Raw genomic sequence first — 13,680 nt, 5'->3', positions numbered from 1 at the left:
ACAAGGTCCTTTTACCTGGCCATTGTTCTATGCTCCTACCAGACTGTGGGACGGCGACTTTACATCATAAATAATTACATTCACTGGTCACTCTGGAATTAGGGTCAGTTGCGCTATCATTATTATTACGCACTCGGATTTACTTATCCCTCTCCCCTTCATTAGATGTAACGGTTTTAACTGCTTAAAACTATAGAACGGGTTCCCGGACAGGGGTACGACTGGTTTCAGCTTCGCTCGACTGTGAATTAATTTCCAGTTTTAATTAAGTGAAAATTCAATGCCTTGCTTCGAACACATTGGTTTTTTCTGCAATTATCGGATGAAGAAATAGGGGTGTAGCATGCACTAAGTATTCGCAAGATATTCCATTAATATGAACTTTTGTATTCTTTGTTCCGGTTTCATTCTTTGCCAAAATTCTATATTTATGCGAGAATACAATGAAAGGCCGGTCTGTTGCTCATCTAATAAACTATAATTGTAACGTTACATTAACGAATCAGCTCTCCCTCGGCCGTTTCTTTCACCTTCCTTATTTGAGCGTAAACAATGCGGCCCAGCGTCTTTCACACGCTGCCGCGGACTTATCCTTGGTCAAAATAATAATTGCACACTCACATACTGTCGTCTCGCTCACACCCACATTCACATACGTCAACTATCCCAATGCATTTGATCCGATGCGAAACGAAATATTCGAAACCTTTTGTAATAATGAACAATGATTGTTTGCTCGTCCTGTATCTTCTTTGTGTGCGAAATTACAATATACTTGTTACGTTAGCATTAATACTTCTGTGAATGTGTGCGTAGGGGATGGATAGAGCGATACCTTTGTCTTGCCGGGACGTCGCAAACAAAACGAGTCCTACTAATAATATAAAAGAGAAGAATTTTATTTTTAACTTCAATTCAGAAAAGTAACAAACGCTCGCGCCGAACAATAGTGAGCTTCATTTATAGAAATAATCTTTTTTGTAGATAAATCTCACGTAGACGTAGGTAGACATTGTGGATTTACGGCATACAGATCTGTATCCATTCGGCTCGCAGATTCCATAGCGGGAGGTTCGTCGTGTACTATTTGTGTTTAATCAATCTTCGTTATGTAAACAAACATTTTCATTGCTTTTGTTTTGTTAACAGACTCTAAGGAGCCAATTGACCAGAAACCTGAGTTGACTCAAGAGCAAAAGATGATGAGATTTTTGGAACAACATCAGCAACAGCAACAACAGCAACAGCAGCAACAACAACAACAAACCCAGCAACATGTCCAACCACCAACTCAACAAAGCGCTAATGAGAGAGAGGAAGAGCGTGAAACACCGGGTCCACACACGTGTCCTTATTGCAACTTCAGTTGCTCGAACGAGTCTCGCCTACACGCACACGTTAGCTCCGTACATGGCGATCCTTCTCGACATTTCATTTGCCCTCTTTGCCAAGATGGCTTCAAGGAACGGCCAGCCCTCGAAAGACACGTCATGCAAATTCATTCCGTGAACTCTGAAGGCCTACAGAGGTTGTTACTACTTGTTGACCAGAGCCATTGGTTGAACGGTGGAACCCAAGCTCAAAGAGATGAATCTCGACAAGGGGATGATGAGCGAGAGATTTCTTCACCTCGATCAGAAGGCAGCGCAGATGGCGAAACGGAAAGATGCTCAACATGCAACCGTACTTTCCGTAATGTTGATGAATTATGTCAACATCAGAATGAGTCCGGTCATCTTGAACTGAAGCAAACGCCTCAAGGGCCGGGCTACGTGTGCTGGAAGAAAGGATGCAATCGCTACTTTGACGCAGCTCATGCGCTTCAAAATCATTTTAGAGAAGCACACGCTCGTAATTCCATCGCAAACATGTCGGTTTCTGAGAAACATGTGTACAAGTACCGTTGCAATCAATGCAGTCTAGCATTTAAGACGATTGAAAAACTACAGCTGCATTCACAATATCACGTTATCAGAGATGCAACAAAATGTGTCTTATGCGGAAGGAGCTTTAGATCTGTGTTGGCTCTTCAAAAGCACGTCGAAACATCTCACCCTGAGCTATCCGAAGAAGAGCTTAGTGCATTCAAGCGCAGCTTAGCGTCTAACCCCCTATTACAAGCTGCTCAAGGCACAGCTTTGGATGCTGCAACTGCGGAGCTTTTACGCAAGGAAGCTTTAAGAACGCCTGATGATGACTTAGCAGATATGGAAGACAGAGACTCAAGTGCAACCGTTGCTGATGAGTCCGGACATAATGATGCCGAAAACTCGGATGATTCAATTATTTACAAAGACCAACAATTCTTGGAAGATTACCTAAACTCCCAGTCAATGGCGGAAGATTCTTATAATGATCCGAACAGAAAGTACAAATGTCATCGATGCAAAGTAGCATTTACACGCCAATCTTACTTGACCGCACATAACAAGACACTCCTGCACAGGAAAGGTGAAAAACTAACCTACCCCATGGAAAAGTACCTTGACCCAAATAGACCATTCAAATGTGACGTATGCAAAGAATCGTTTACGCAAAAGAATATTTTACTCGTTCACTACAATAGCGTGAGTCATTTGCATAAGTTGAAGCGAGCGATGCAAGAACAACAGAATAATAACAACCCTCCCGTGTCGCCCGGGGCGGGCTCTGCGCCCTCTAATTTGACACTTACTCCCAAGAGTACATCGAGTGAAGAGGATGATCGCAAACGATACAAATGCAACATTTGTAAAGTAGCGTACACACAAGGCAGTACGCTGGACATTCACATGAGATCAGTGCTACATCAAACACGCGCTGGCAAATTGCAAGAACTCGCCGCAGCCGGACACGTGGACTTGTCGCGACCCTTGGTAGAGCAGCCTGACCGGACCGACCCCGCCAAAATTTTACAAGACGTGTTGTCGCCGAAAAATACATCCCCTTCATCTACAAGCAGTGGGGGCCCGCGCTCCTCTCCCCCTGCGCGCCCAGGTAGCCCGCGATCCCCGCGCGCAGGTAGCGCTTCGTGCGAACGCTGTCACGCGTCATTCCCGACCGGGGAGCTACTCGACGCACATCGAGCGACCTCATGTCCGTTTGGCGATGCGCGGGCGCATTCGCCGCTAGGTGAAGCTGAAACAGCTGCACTTGACGAGATGGTCGCCAAGGGCAACCCGCCCAAACGCAATTCACAAATGTATAAACAACTTTTAGAAACTTTCGGCTTCGACCTCGTCATGCAATACAATGAAAACCAGCGAAGAAAAATGCAAGAAGAGCGAGAGATGGCGCGTGTGCCGAGCCCGCCGCCTCCGCCTCCAGAAGAGAAGCCCCCGGATGGTGAAACTAAATCGACGTGTCAACATTGCAACAAGGAGTTTTCTAGTGTTTTTGTTCTTAAAACTCATTGTGAGGAAGTGCATAAAGATAAAGTACCGTTCGAATTCCTGGAGCAATTCGCCGAACAGTTCAAATCGGAGTATGAGAGGAAATCAGGTGCGCCGAACTCTCCGCGGGCGGCCTCTCCTGCGCCGCAGGGTGAGAGGTCACCCTCTCCACGTGGTGATAACAGTGCTAACTTCAATGAAAATGGAAACGCGCAGGGGGATGCGCAAGCTGGCGCTTTGCTAGCTGCGCAAGTGCAAGAGATGCAAGCAGCTCTGAACATGATCCAACTTCAGCAGCAGCTGGGTCAGCTGCACCCGATGGTGGCTCAGATGCTATCGTTGGGGCTCCCTCTGGGCTTGAACGTGGGTGCTCTGGCAGCGATGAACCTTCAGCCGCCCCTGGTTCCTCTAATGTTGCCTCCTCCGCCATTCGACGCGATGCCCTTCGCTCACGACGCGCAAATGAAACAACAGCAATTATTACAGCAACAGCAGCAGGTGAGTCTCTATTTTACGTAAACATTATATTCTAATTAATTTAACTCCAATATTACTACGTATATATACGTATCCTTCGTTTACATAACGTGAACATAGCAAATGCGAATACATCATTGAGTATCATTTACATAAAATAAAAGGAATTATACAAATTAGTATTAAGTAGACTTCGATGTCACATTAACTGTAGTATAGAATTGCATTAGATTAATAACTGCAATTTATAAAATTGAAGTGAATAATCTTTTAATCGTATTCAGTACGACACAATATTATCATAATAATTATCAGTATTACATATGTAAACAATGTCGTACATATGTAAAAGTCGTGGTGGCCTAGTGGGCAAAGAACCAACCTCTCGAGTATGAGGGCGCGGGTTCGATTCCAGGTCAGGCAAGTACCAATGCAACTTTTCTAAGTTTGTATGTACTTTCTAAGTATATCTTAGACACCAATGACTGTGTTTCGGATGGCACGTTAAACTGTAGGTCCCGGCTGTCATTGAACATCGTTGGCAGTCGTTACGGGTAGTCAGAAGCCAGTAAGTCTGACACCAGTCTAACCAAGGGGTATCGGGTTGCCCGGGTAACTGGGTTGAGGAGGTCAGATAGGCAGTCGCTTCTTGTAAAGCACTGGTACTCAGCTGAATCCGGTTAGACTGGAAGCCGACTCCAACATAGTTTGGGAAAAAGGCTCGGAGGAAGAAGACATATGTAAACAATGATGAATTTATAACCAATTAACACAAATACATGCAGTGATAATTTCGTAATATTATCTTAGGTATTGTGTATGTACATAGCATTGTTACGCGCAGATTAACTTTCAAAATAGGCCAAAAGCTGTGCTGAGAAATCTTCAATAAGAATACGAAATATATATTTAACAAATTACACAACAACGTACATTTGAATTGAAATTGACGAGTAACCACGACGGATTTGAAGTTAAATAATTAAAAATCAATTTCAAGTCTTATATAACTGCGCAATCATTTAGCAACATTCAATTACCTCAGCTGTTAAATTTAGTCGAGACGTACAAATAACGTGTATTTACTTATACAAACACAAGGCTTCGCATTGATATTATTTTCGTCAGTTACTGTGTAAATTCGATCGTCGCCAATAAGGATATCTACGGCGTATTGTAAGATAAGCTCGACGATTTACGTTAGCTATCTGTTTGCACAAGGCGACAGAGAATCTATTGTTGTATGAAGGGTCCGACCATTATTATTAGTAACGACTTCCCTTAGTATTCGGACTTACCTGCTTAATATCGTTATAGATAAATGAACCCTTTGACGACTGTAAACTCGTTTGGTTTCTTTGGTCTCAAAGCTCGCACTTAACAAAGATTTCTTTTGTTTGCAGGCTAACGCTGCAGCTGGTCAAAAGAGAGCTCGTACTCGCATCACTGACGAACAACTTAAGATTTTGCGAGCTCACTTTGACATTAACAACTCGCCCAGCGACGAAGCTATCGCGAAAATGGCTCAACAGTCTGGACTTGCTACAAAGGTAATCAAACATTGGTTCAGAAACACTCTTTTCAAGGAGCGTCAGCGGAACAAGGATTCACCTTACAACTTTAACAACCCTCCCTCCACGACACTCAACTTGGAGGAGTATGAGAAGACAGGTGAAGCTAAAGTCACAACTTTGGATTCATCGGCTAGCTCAGATGAAGGCAAGCCACCGCCTGAAAAAAAGGCAAAGATCGAAGACAACAGCATGATTATGCAACAGGAGGTAAAATCAGAACCTAATGACGAACCATCAATGGAGGAAAAGTATAATTCCTATGATGATCGCCACCAGGAAGATAAGAGCTTTATCTTTCCTCAAGCACCATCTCAGAGTCCTGCACCCTTACAGACTAATGACCATCATCATCAAAACAAATCGCGACCGCAAACTCCCACGCATATATCTCTAAACTCGCTGATTCAATCTCAATTAGATTCAATTCCGGCTACGAGTATACCGCAGCCGCCACATCCATCAATGCTACCACCAAAACTGAATCCTAATTTCACGTCCCCAAACTCCGCGCCCCCGAACGTCCTACCTTTGACCCCGAATCGCAGCCTCAGTCCTGGCAGGGGACCGGCCGATTTCGGACTTTCCGGGGGCAATTCGAACGGATCCAACAGCTCAACGGGGTCTTCTGGCAAACGCGCCAACAGAACTAGGTTCACTGACTATCAAATCAAAGTATTACAAGAGTTTTTTGAAAACAACGCATATCCCAAAGATGATGATCTCGAATATTTATCGAAGTTGTTGGGATTAAGTCCAAGAGTAATAGTAGTATGGTTTCAAAATGCACGCCAAAAAGCCAGAAAAGTTTATGAAAATCAACCAGCCGCAGACCCGCCTGCAAGCGCTACTGATGACGCAAATAGATTTCAGCGCACCCCAGGCCTTAACTATCAATGCAAGAAGTGCCAATTAGTATTCCAAAGGTACTATGAACTCATAAGACATCAGAAAACTCATTGTTTTAAGGAAGAAGATGCTAAAAGATCAGCACAGGCGCAGGCGGCCGCAGCTCAAGTTGCTGCCACATTGAGCAGTGAGGACTCAAACTCTAGCAATGTTGAGCATCACCCTCCCCACGTGCCAGTTTCGCCCGCTCCGCCGCGCACGCCAACCCCGGCCGCGCCCACCTACCCCGTGTCTCCAGCACCACCAGCGCCTTTAACGCCAGTAACTCCTCTAACACACGCTCCACGTGAAGAAAAGGATGGAAATTTTCAATGTGATAAATGTAACTTAGTCTTCCCTCGGTTTGATTTGTGGCGGGAACATCAACTTGTTCACATAATGAACCCAAACCTATTTCCCACATACCCGCCGGATTCCCCATTTGGGATCTTGCAGCAGCATGCGCAGCTGCAACAATTAAACGCAACGCTTGGGACTGATGAGGCTCGACATCCATTGGTAGCTGCTCTCAACCAGCAAGTTGCTAAGAGGAAATTCGATGAATATGAAGAAGTGGACACTGGAGAACAACCAAAAGACAAGCGCTTAAGAACTACTATTTTACCTGAACAACTGGATTACCTCTACCAAAAATACCAAATTGAATCTAACCCATCGCGAAAAATGCTTGAAAACATAGCACGCGAAGTTGGACTAAAAAAAAGAGTGGTACAAGTTTGGTTCCAAAATACACGAGCACGTGAGAGGAAAGGCCAGTTTCGTGCGCATGCACAAGTCATCAATAAACGATGTCCGTTTTGTCCAGCCTTGTTCAAGGTAAAGAGCGCACTAGAAAGTCATTTGAGCACTAAACATGCGGATCAGTGTGCGAGAGGCGAAATTAACGTAGACGCGCTGCCTGATGAAGAATTAAGTACAGAATCAACACCTAGTTTTGGCTCCCAACAAAGTGACCGGCAGCAAAATTTTTCCCAAGCGGGGGCTCCCATGTTGCCCCCTATTTTTCCACCTTTTCACTCAGACATGGAGAAGTTTATCAAGCAGTACAGTGAGGAGTCAATGAAGCGCTATGTTAGTGAATTACAAGCGCACGCCGCTGCCCAACAAAACGGTGGCGGAAACAATGAAGTATCTGAGCGACGCCCAGAACATGGAAAATCGGAGATACCTTTAGATCTCAGTAAACCTGTTGACCTGTCACGACCCGGATCGGACGCCGACGAGCGTTCCGACACCGCTTCCGAGACTATGGAGTTCTACGAGGAAGATGAGCCGACCTCACCTCTACCTGGCCAACAGCAGTCGGCGCGACCACCTGGCAAGCGATATCGTACGCAAATGTCATCCTTGCAAGTAAAGATAATGAAATCATTATTCGGTGACTATAAAACTCCTACTATGGCCGAGTGCGAGGCGCTCGGGCGCGAAATAGGGCTGCCCAAACGCGTGGTGCAAGTTTGGTTCCAAAATGCACGTGCCAAAGAGAAGAAGGCGCGTCTGGCTGCCGGACTGATGGAAGTGTCTGACGCACCGCCGCCAGAGGAGTGTCGAGTGTGTGACTTCAAGTACAGTCACAAGTATTCGGTACAGGACCATGTGTTTACACGTGGTCACATCGCCGCAGTGCGCGCGCGCCTCGAGAGCGGCGCGGGCGGCGGCGAGGACAGCACGCTCGCGCTCATGCAGATGGCGGCGCGGCTCGAGAGCGGCATGGGCGGCGACCTGCACAACGCGTTCCTGCGGCCTCAGCTCGCCGGAAACGGTGAGTGTACAACTTGACCGCGGAGCGAGTCGCCCCGCGCCTCCCAGCGCTGAGCGATCCCGCACCCTCTTACATTAGAACCTCGCAGCGGCGAGCTCCGCTCGATCGCGTCATTGTCACTTGGAATGTGTTCAATTCGAGATGAAGATATTATTAATGCAGTTCGAGCGAAGCTCATTTCGTGCCGTGACGGTCGTTGCTACTTTCCTACTAGTGAGTCCTTTTGTAAATAAAATTTTAGGTGTAACTGAAATAGTTTAACGTTATCTCCCCGTAGTGTTGGTGTTTCAATGTTAAATCTTCTTCAGATTGAGATAAGCTATAATTGCCCGTGAGAAATGCACATATTCAAAACAGTACTGAGATAAATATGCGCCAAGTCGGTCGGCCGATGTAAAAGGTAATGGCGGCACGTACGCAGCCGATTCAATCTCTGAAATTATTTCGTAATTCAGATAATTACTGAGCACCTAGCTCGGAGCGTGGCAACAGTAAAAAACATTACTCAATCTTCGAATTATAATATAAATCTTAAATTAGTGTGAAATAGATATTTTTTTGTATAGTTGTGCGTTGGGACAGTATTTAGGAGTAAATGCTATTTGTTTGTGTGCGCACCGCTGCCGCGGCCGCGGCACGTGTTGTCGCGGAGGCGGGCCGGCCGGTGGGCGGCCGCTGCAAGCACATACGAATGCAGTCGATGCACAACAATGGTAGGAGTTAGGACGCGTGAAGGACGTCGTATATCTAATGGGACCGATCTGGCGCACATGCATTTCGCTCCACATGAATAATCAATTATTTAAATGATGCCAATCAAGACTTTCTCGGAAACAGCACATCAGTGTCCATTGTTTCCTTTGTTTTTATTACCTTATTATATTGTGTTTGCTCTACATATTGGAAACCAACACTACAGAGAGATATAGACTAGTAATCTGTTGCATAATATTATTCTTCCTAGTTGTTCGTATTTAAAACTCCTATTAGGTATTAGCGACATGTCGATTGTTGTAGGATTGTAATGAAAACCAAATTATATATTTTAGAGAATTTAAATGTTTTAGTTATTATTATGTAAAGTCATAGCGAAGCCTGAAGTCTATAATTATTTAAATAAGGTGCCTTGTAGGATCCAAGTGTTTTGTAAATTATTTTTCTCTTGAGCTCCACTGTAAATAGTTAAAAGTATACTATTAGTTGTAACGATGTGCATTGTAAAATTATCTCCGACCGCTGTTCGTATTGTGTATTTGGATAGTTCTTATCTATAGGTAGATATAAATATATTATTTGTTTCGTAGAGGCATCTTAAGAACTTGTGATATAAATGTATCTAATTAGTTTACTTCGCATCTTTCGCAAGGGTCTCGGCTGAGGGCGCGAGCCTAAAAGTACAAAAATACATACAGACATAACATTAGAAGTTTGTCGGTTTTTACATAATAATGAGCCGTTTTGTCGTGTGGGGTCCCGCCAGTTTTTGCTATTCTTTCGTGACATTTACATAAGAGTGGGCCTCGATTGAGGCGTTAGGCGATATGCAAATATTTTCTTCAAATTAGAATGTTGCGTACGTGGGGCGCACGAGCGCGGCGCGCATGCGTCCGCGCCCTGCGCACGCGCTGCGGGGCGACGCTGCGCCCTTATTTATTACGTGGAAATTTTCGCTACCGACTCTAAACACCTTGATACGTCTCTATTGATCTTTCAAATGCAAATATCCCGGTCTGTCGTAAAGAACATAATAAGTATTATTTACTATTCCTTGAATACATACTACAGCATTATGGTTTTACTTTAGATTTTGAGCATGTTTATTTGCATATCGCTTTCTGTTATTTTTCTTTTATTTTTGTTATGTTTGTATTTATTTTTGTTCTTTAGTTTTATTATTATTTTGTTTGTCATGTAGATACCTAAACGTATTTACGTCGAGGACTGACGTACTCCTTGATATTGAATTTGCCTCCAATACGACTTCCAATAATTTTATTTTAATTTGTATAATTTAATTTTTAACCTAATTTTATGCGATCTGCATTTACTGTTATTCAGATGACGTTATTCTAAATAGTTATTTGAAACAAAGTCCTGTGCCAGCCAGTGAAAGAATTCTTTGGTATTTTGCGGCGTTGATTCGACCGCCTAGGGAAAGATTGAAAGTCTTGTAAACTGAATAGTATTATTATAATTATTATCTACAGTTATTATATTTGCAGAATTCGTTGAAATAAATGCAATATTTATATTATTGAATTATGTTTTTTTTTTGTTTTTTGTTTCCTTGGTTCCTTTATCCTGAGTTTGTTTTTTTGTTTGCTTTTGTTGGAGAACATTTATGTGGAATGCAATGTGAGGTAACAATGAGTGTTTAAACAAAGCCTATATTTTTTGGTAGAAAGTCTCGTGCTAAGCTCTGAGAATTAACGAATTATTTAGGGACAGGTGAACATTGGAGATAATTGGAAATGTAAAGTATCTCACGCAGATAGCAACAATAGCATTTGAGAGCATTACCTGAGTCTTAAAACAATATGGCTTTGTTTTTATGCGTCTGCTGATAGAGATTGCTACAAAAGATTTGAAATGAATATTGTAGAGATATATTCCATGCCTTCGTGGGAGGTGCTCTTTAAATTATGATAGTTTCACCTTTGCTTAATAAAAATAAGTTGTCTGTACTACTAAATAGAACAGATTGCTAGTTTATGAAACTACTGTAGGTTACCAGTTATTTTAAATTATATAAAAACGATCGTGACGGCACATCGCAATGGAACTTTCATACTACTTACATATTTTTTATTATTTACTAAAATCTACAACCTACAAATAAATAAACAAAGTCTAGGTATGAGAATTTTCCTTTCAACTGAAAATAACAAACAGACTAGACACACTCAGTAATTTATTATTACCAATGAACAACTTTCTGAAAGTAAAAACAAATGAAAGTTTCATCAAAATTCGGTTTTAGCATAGCCAAACACACATTACCTGTATAAATGTCTCTTTTTATATGATTTTTAAAATATATATTTATTTTTAATTTTACTATTTATTTACACTTGAATTTCCGTAATATTACATCTAGGTTCAACATTGCAACATATTCATCAATCCTTCTCCGGCTAGGATTTCCAGAATATGTGAAGATATTTTTCGTGATGCTGTAAAGCAGTGGACTGGTATGGCCTCAAAAGCTCGAGATTCCACTGTTTCCGATAAATCACCACCCACTTTCGTTTGAGAAAACGATATCACTTAACCTTGATTTATTTACAATACATATTTTTTACCCGCACCCACTCACTGGGGTTCGTTCAAAAAAATATTAAATTACAAACGTACAAAGAAAAACTGAAGCCTAATAAAAAATGTTCCCGTTAGCGATCAGGCTAATTATTTCATTGTAAAACACAATATATAGGACGTGCTTACCATAAAATAAGCCTTTTTTGTTAAAAAATACAATAGATTTTTTTATGAAATCGATATCATGACGGTAAGTAGGCAGATCATTGAAGCAATGATCGTAGAATATTGTTGTGTAAAAAATGTTGTGCCCGTTAGGAAGCTTTTGAATAAAGGAAAATATAAGCAGATGTCTATCAATTCTATCATACTTAGATAAACAGGAAAATTATAGAAAGGGCGTTGACTTTAGATCACGCATTGATCTCACATAGAATATATCTACAGAACAAGTTGATACAATACTAAGGAACTTGATAAGAGCAACCCTGTTGAGGAATCTAAATAGATTTAAGTCATTCGTAAATATAATCAGCATTTTGAACATACAAAATATCACATATGTTCATTTCGTATAAAGAAAGGTTTACAAGTTACTACTTGCCTATACTCAAATATCTATCTATAACTACTTGCCGTGTACTCAAATATCTATCTATAACTACTTGCCGTGTACTCAAATATCTATCTATAACTACTTGCCGTGTACTCAAATATCTATCTATAACTACTTGCCGTGTACTCAAATATACTTATAGTGACCGTCTACCTGTACGAATAAACAGACATTCAACAAGTTGCAATCCCATATACGAAAATTGCATAGCGCACGCACAAGGGTAGCTTCGGTACCTGCAACGAAGCCATTTGACTAATTTAAACACAACCGAACTATGGTGAGTCTGTCGTAGCAGATTGGATAAAGTGCTTACAAATATCTTGCCTCAAAACAAAAAGCTGTAAAAAAAGAGATAATATAAAGTAATTATATCGATATCTAAATAGGTATATAGGTACATACGTACATACACTCAGGTTTTTTCTTTATTATTCATAGAAGAGCTTAAGCTTACCTATATACCTGTAGGATTCCTGATGCGTTTGGTGGTTCAGTAAGCTCTTATTCTTATTATATTGAATGGCACTCCGTTTGTTATTATGAATAGTATCTATGATTTAAATATCGGGAAGCATTACCGTAAATAAAGATAAATAACGTGCGAGATCGTGAACAAATACGCTAGGTAAATGGGTACCTCGTCTCTTCTGAAATGATACAGTTAGGAGTACCTACTGCTTTGCGGTCTTGATCCACAATTCCTATAACAAATAAGTACAAATAGAGCAAGGCCGAATTAATTGTCAAAATAAAGAAGCACGTAGTTATTTTTTAAGCCCCCCGTTTTATTTGTCAAAAAGTTTTTAACACTGCACAAACATCTTGCGGCCTCAACGTGACTGGTTGATAGCAATAATTTTACAAAAAATATATAAAACCAGGTTATCACGTATAACTTTGTATACGTCACGCTCGTACGCTTAGTTTTCGATTTATATAGAATTATTATAGTTTGCTGTTAACCTTTGGTTGGGCCTCGGAACAGGCGATTCATGACCACTGTTTTTTATGTTTTCACATTAGTCTGCGATGCTTATCTAGCTAATGAATGCACACATTCTTCGACTTTGACATTTGAAGATTTTAATAAAATATTAATATCTTCTTTTGTGTTAAAAATGTGTGGGCGGGAAAGAATAGGTTATTTAATAAGCTGCTTATAATGTTTAGGTATGATTTAAGACCAACATTAAAAAATAAATTCCAGTATAAGTGAATCGACATAAATATCATAACTAAATGCTACTTAAAAAGAATAAATTATACCTATTTGTGGAAATTGTATATCCGTATTTGATGTTTGAGGAATGCTATGAAATATTGTATATTTACTAGACAAAATACCATATGATCAATATCGTTATTGCTGAATGAAAATAAAATGGATTTTTTTATGTGAGAATAGCTAAAGGTTTTTCTATTTCTTTTCTGCCAATGATATTTATTTGAAAGCAGTAAAACTAAGTCTCATTGTCAAAAACTAAGACCTGGTAATGATGCATTGCTGTGCATTTGTCAAAACAAGCTAAAAACATACCCATCCGTATATTTTATGTTTGTCGGTATCATCAAAACGTCTGTTAGTTTCCCTCCACGCTACATTCGTGGCCTAACTTCACTCGTAAACGTTCAATGGCGTCGGTTTTACGTGAATTTCGTAAGTAACCGTTGCAGCCGCCGATAAATGATCACAAAACGCTTTGTTAACACCAA

General features: G+C 41.1%; 1 protein-coding gene across 1 annotated transcript in view; it reads left to right on the top strand.

Annotated features, from left to right (window-relative positions):
• LOC124635444 (zinc finger homeobox protein 3-like) overlaps positions 1-10,349 on the top strand; it is a 53,368-nt gene extending 43,019 nt beyond the window's left edge. Inside the window, exons 3-4 of the mRNA XM_047171325.1 lie at positions 1,150-3,869; positions 5,252-10,349. Of these exons, the coding sequence (XP_047027281.1) occupies positions 1,150-3,869; positions 5,252-8,107 (5,576 nt within the window). The 3' untranslated portion in view covers positions 8,108-10,349. The remainder of the gene's footprint in view (positions 1-1,149; positions 3,870-5,251) is intronic.
• The last annotated feature ends 3,331 nt before the right edge of the window (positions 10,350-13,680 follow it).

This window comes from Helicoverpa zea, chromosome 12 (assembly GCF_022581195.2).
Source record: "Helicoverpa zea isolate HzStark_Cry1AcR chromosome 12, ilHelZeax1.1, whole genome shotgun sequence".
NCBI lineage: Eukaryota > Metazoa > Arthropoda > Insecta > Lepidoptera > Noctuidae > Helicoverpa > Helicoverpa zea.
This window is presented reverse-complemented; position numbering and strand designations above follow the sequence as displayed.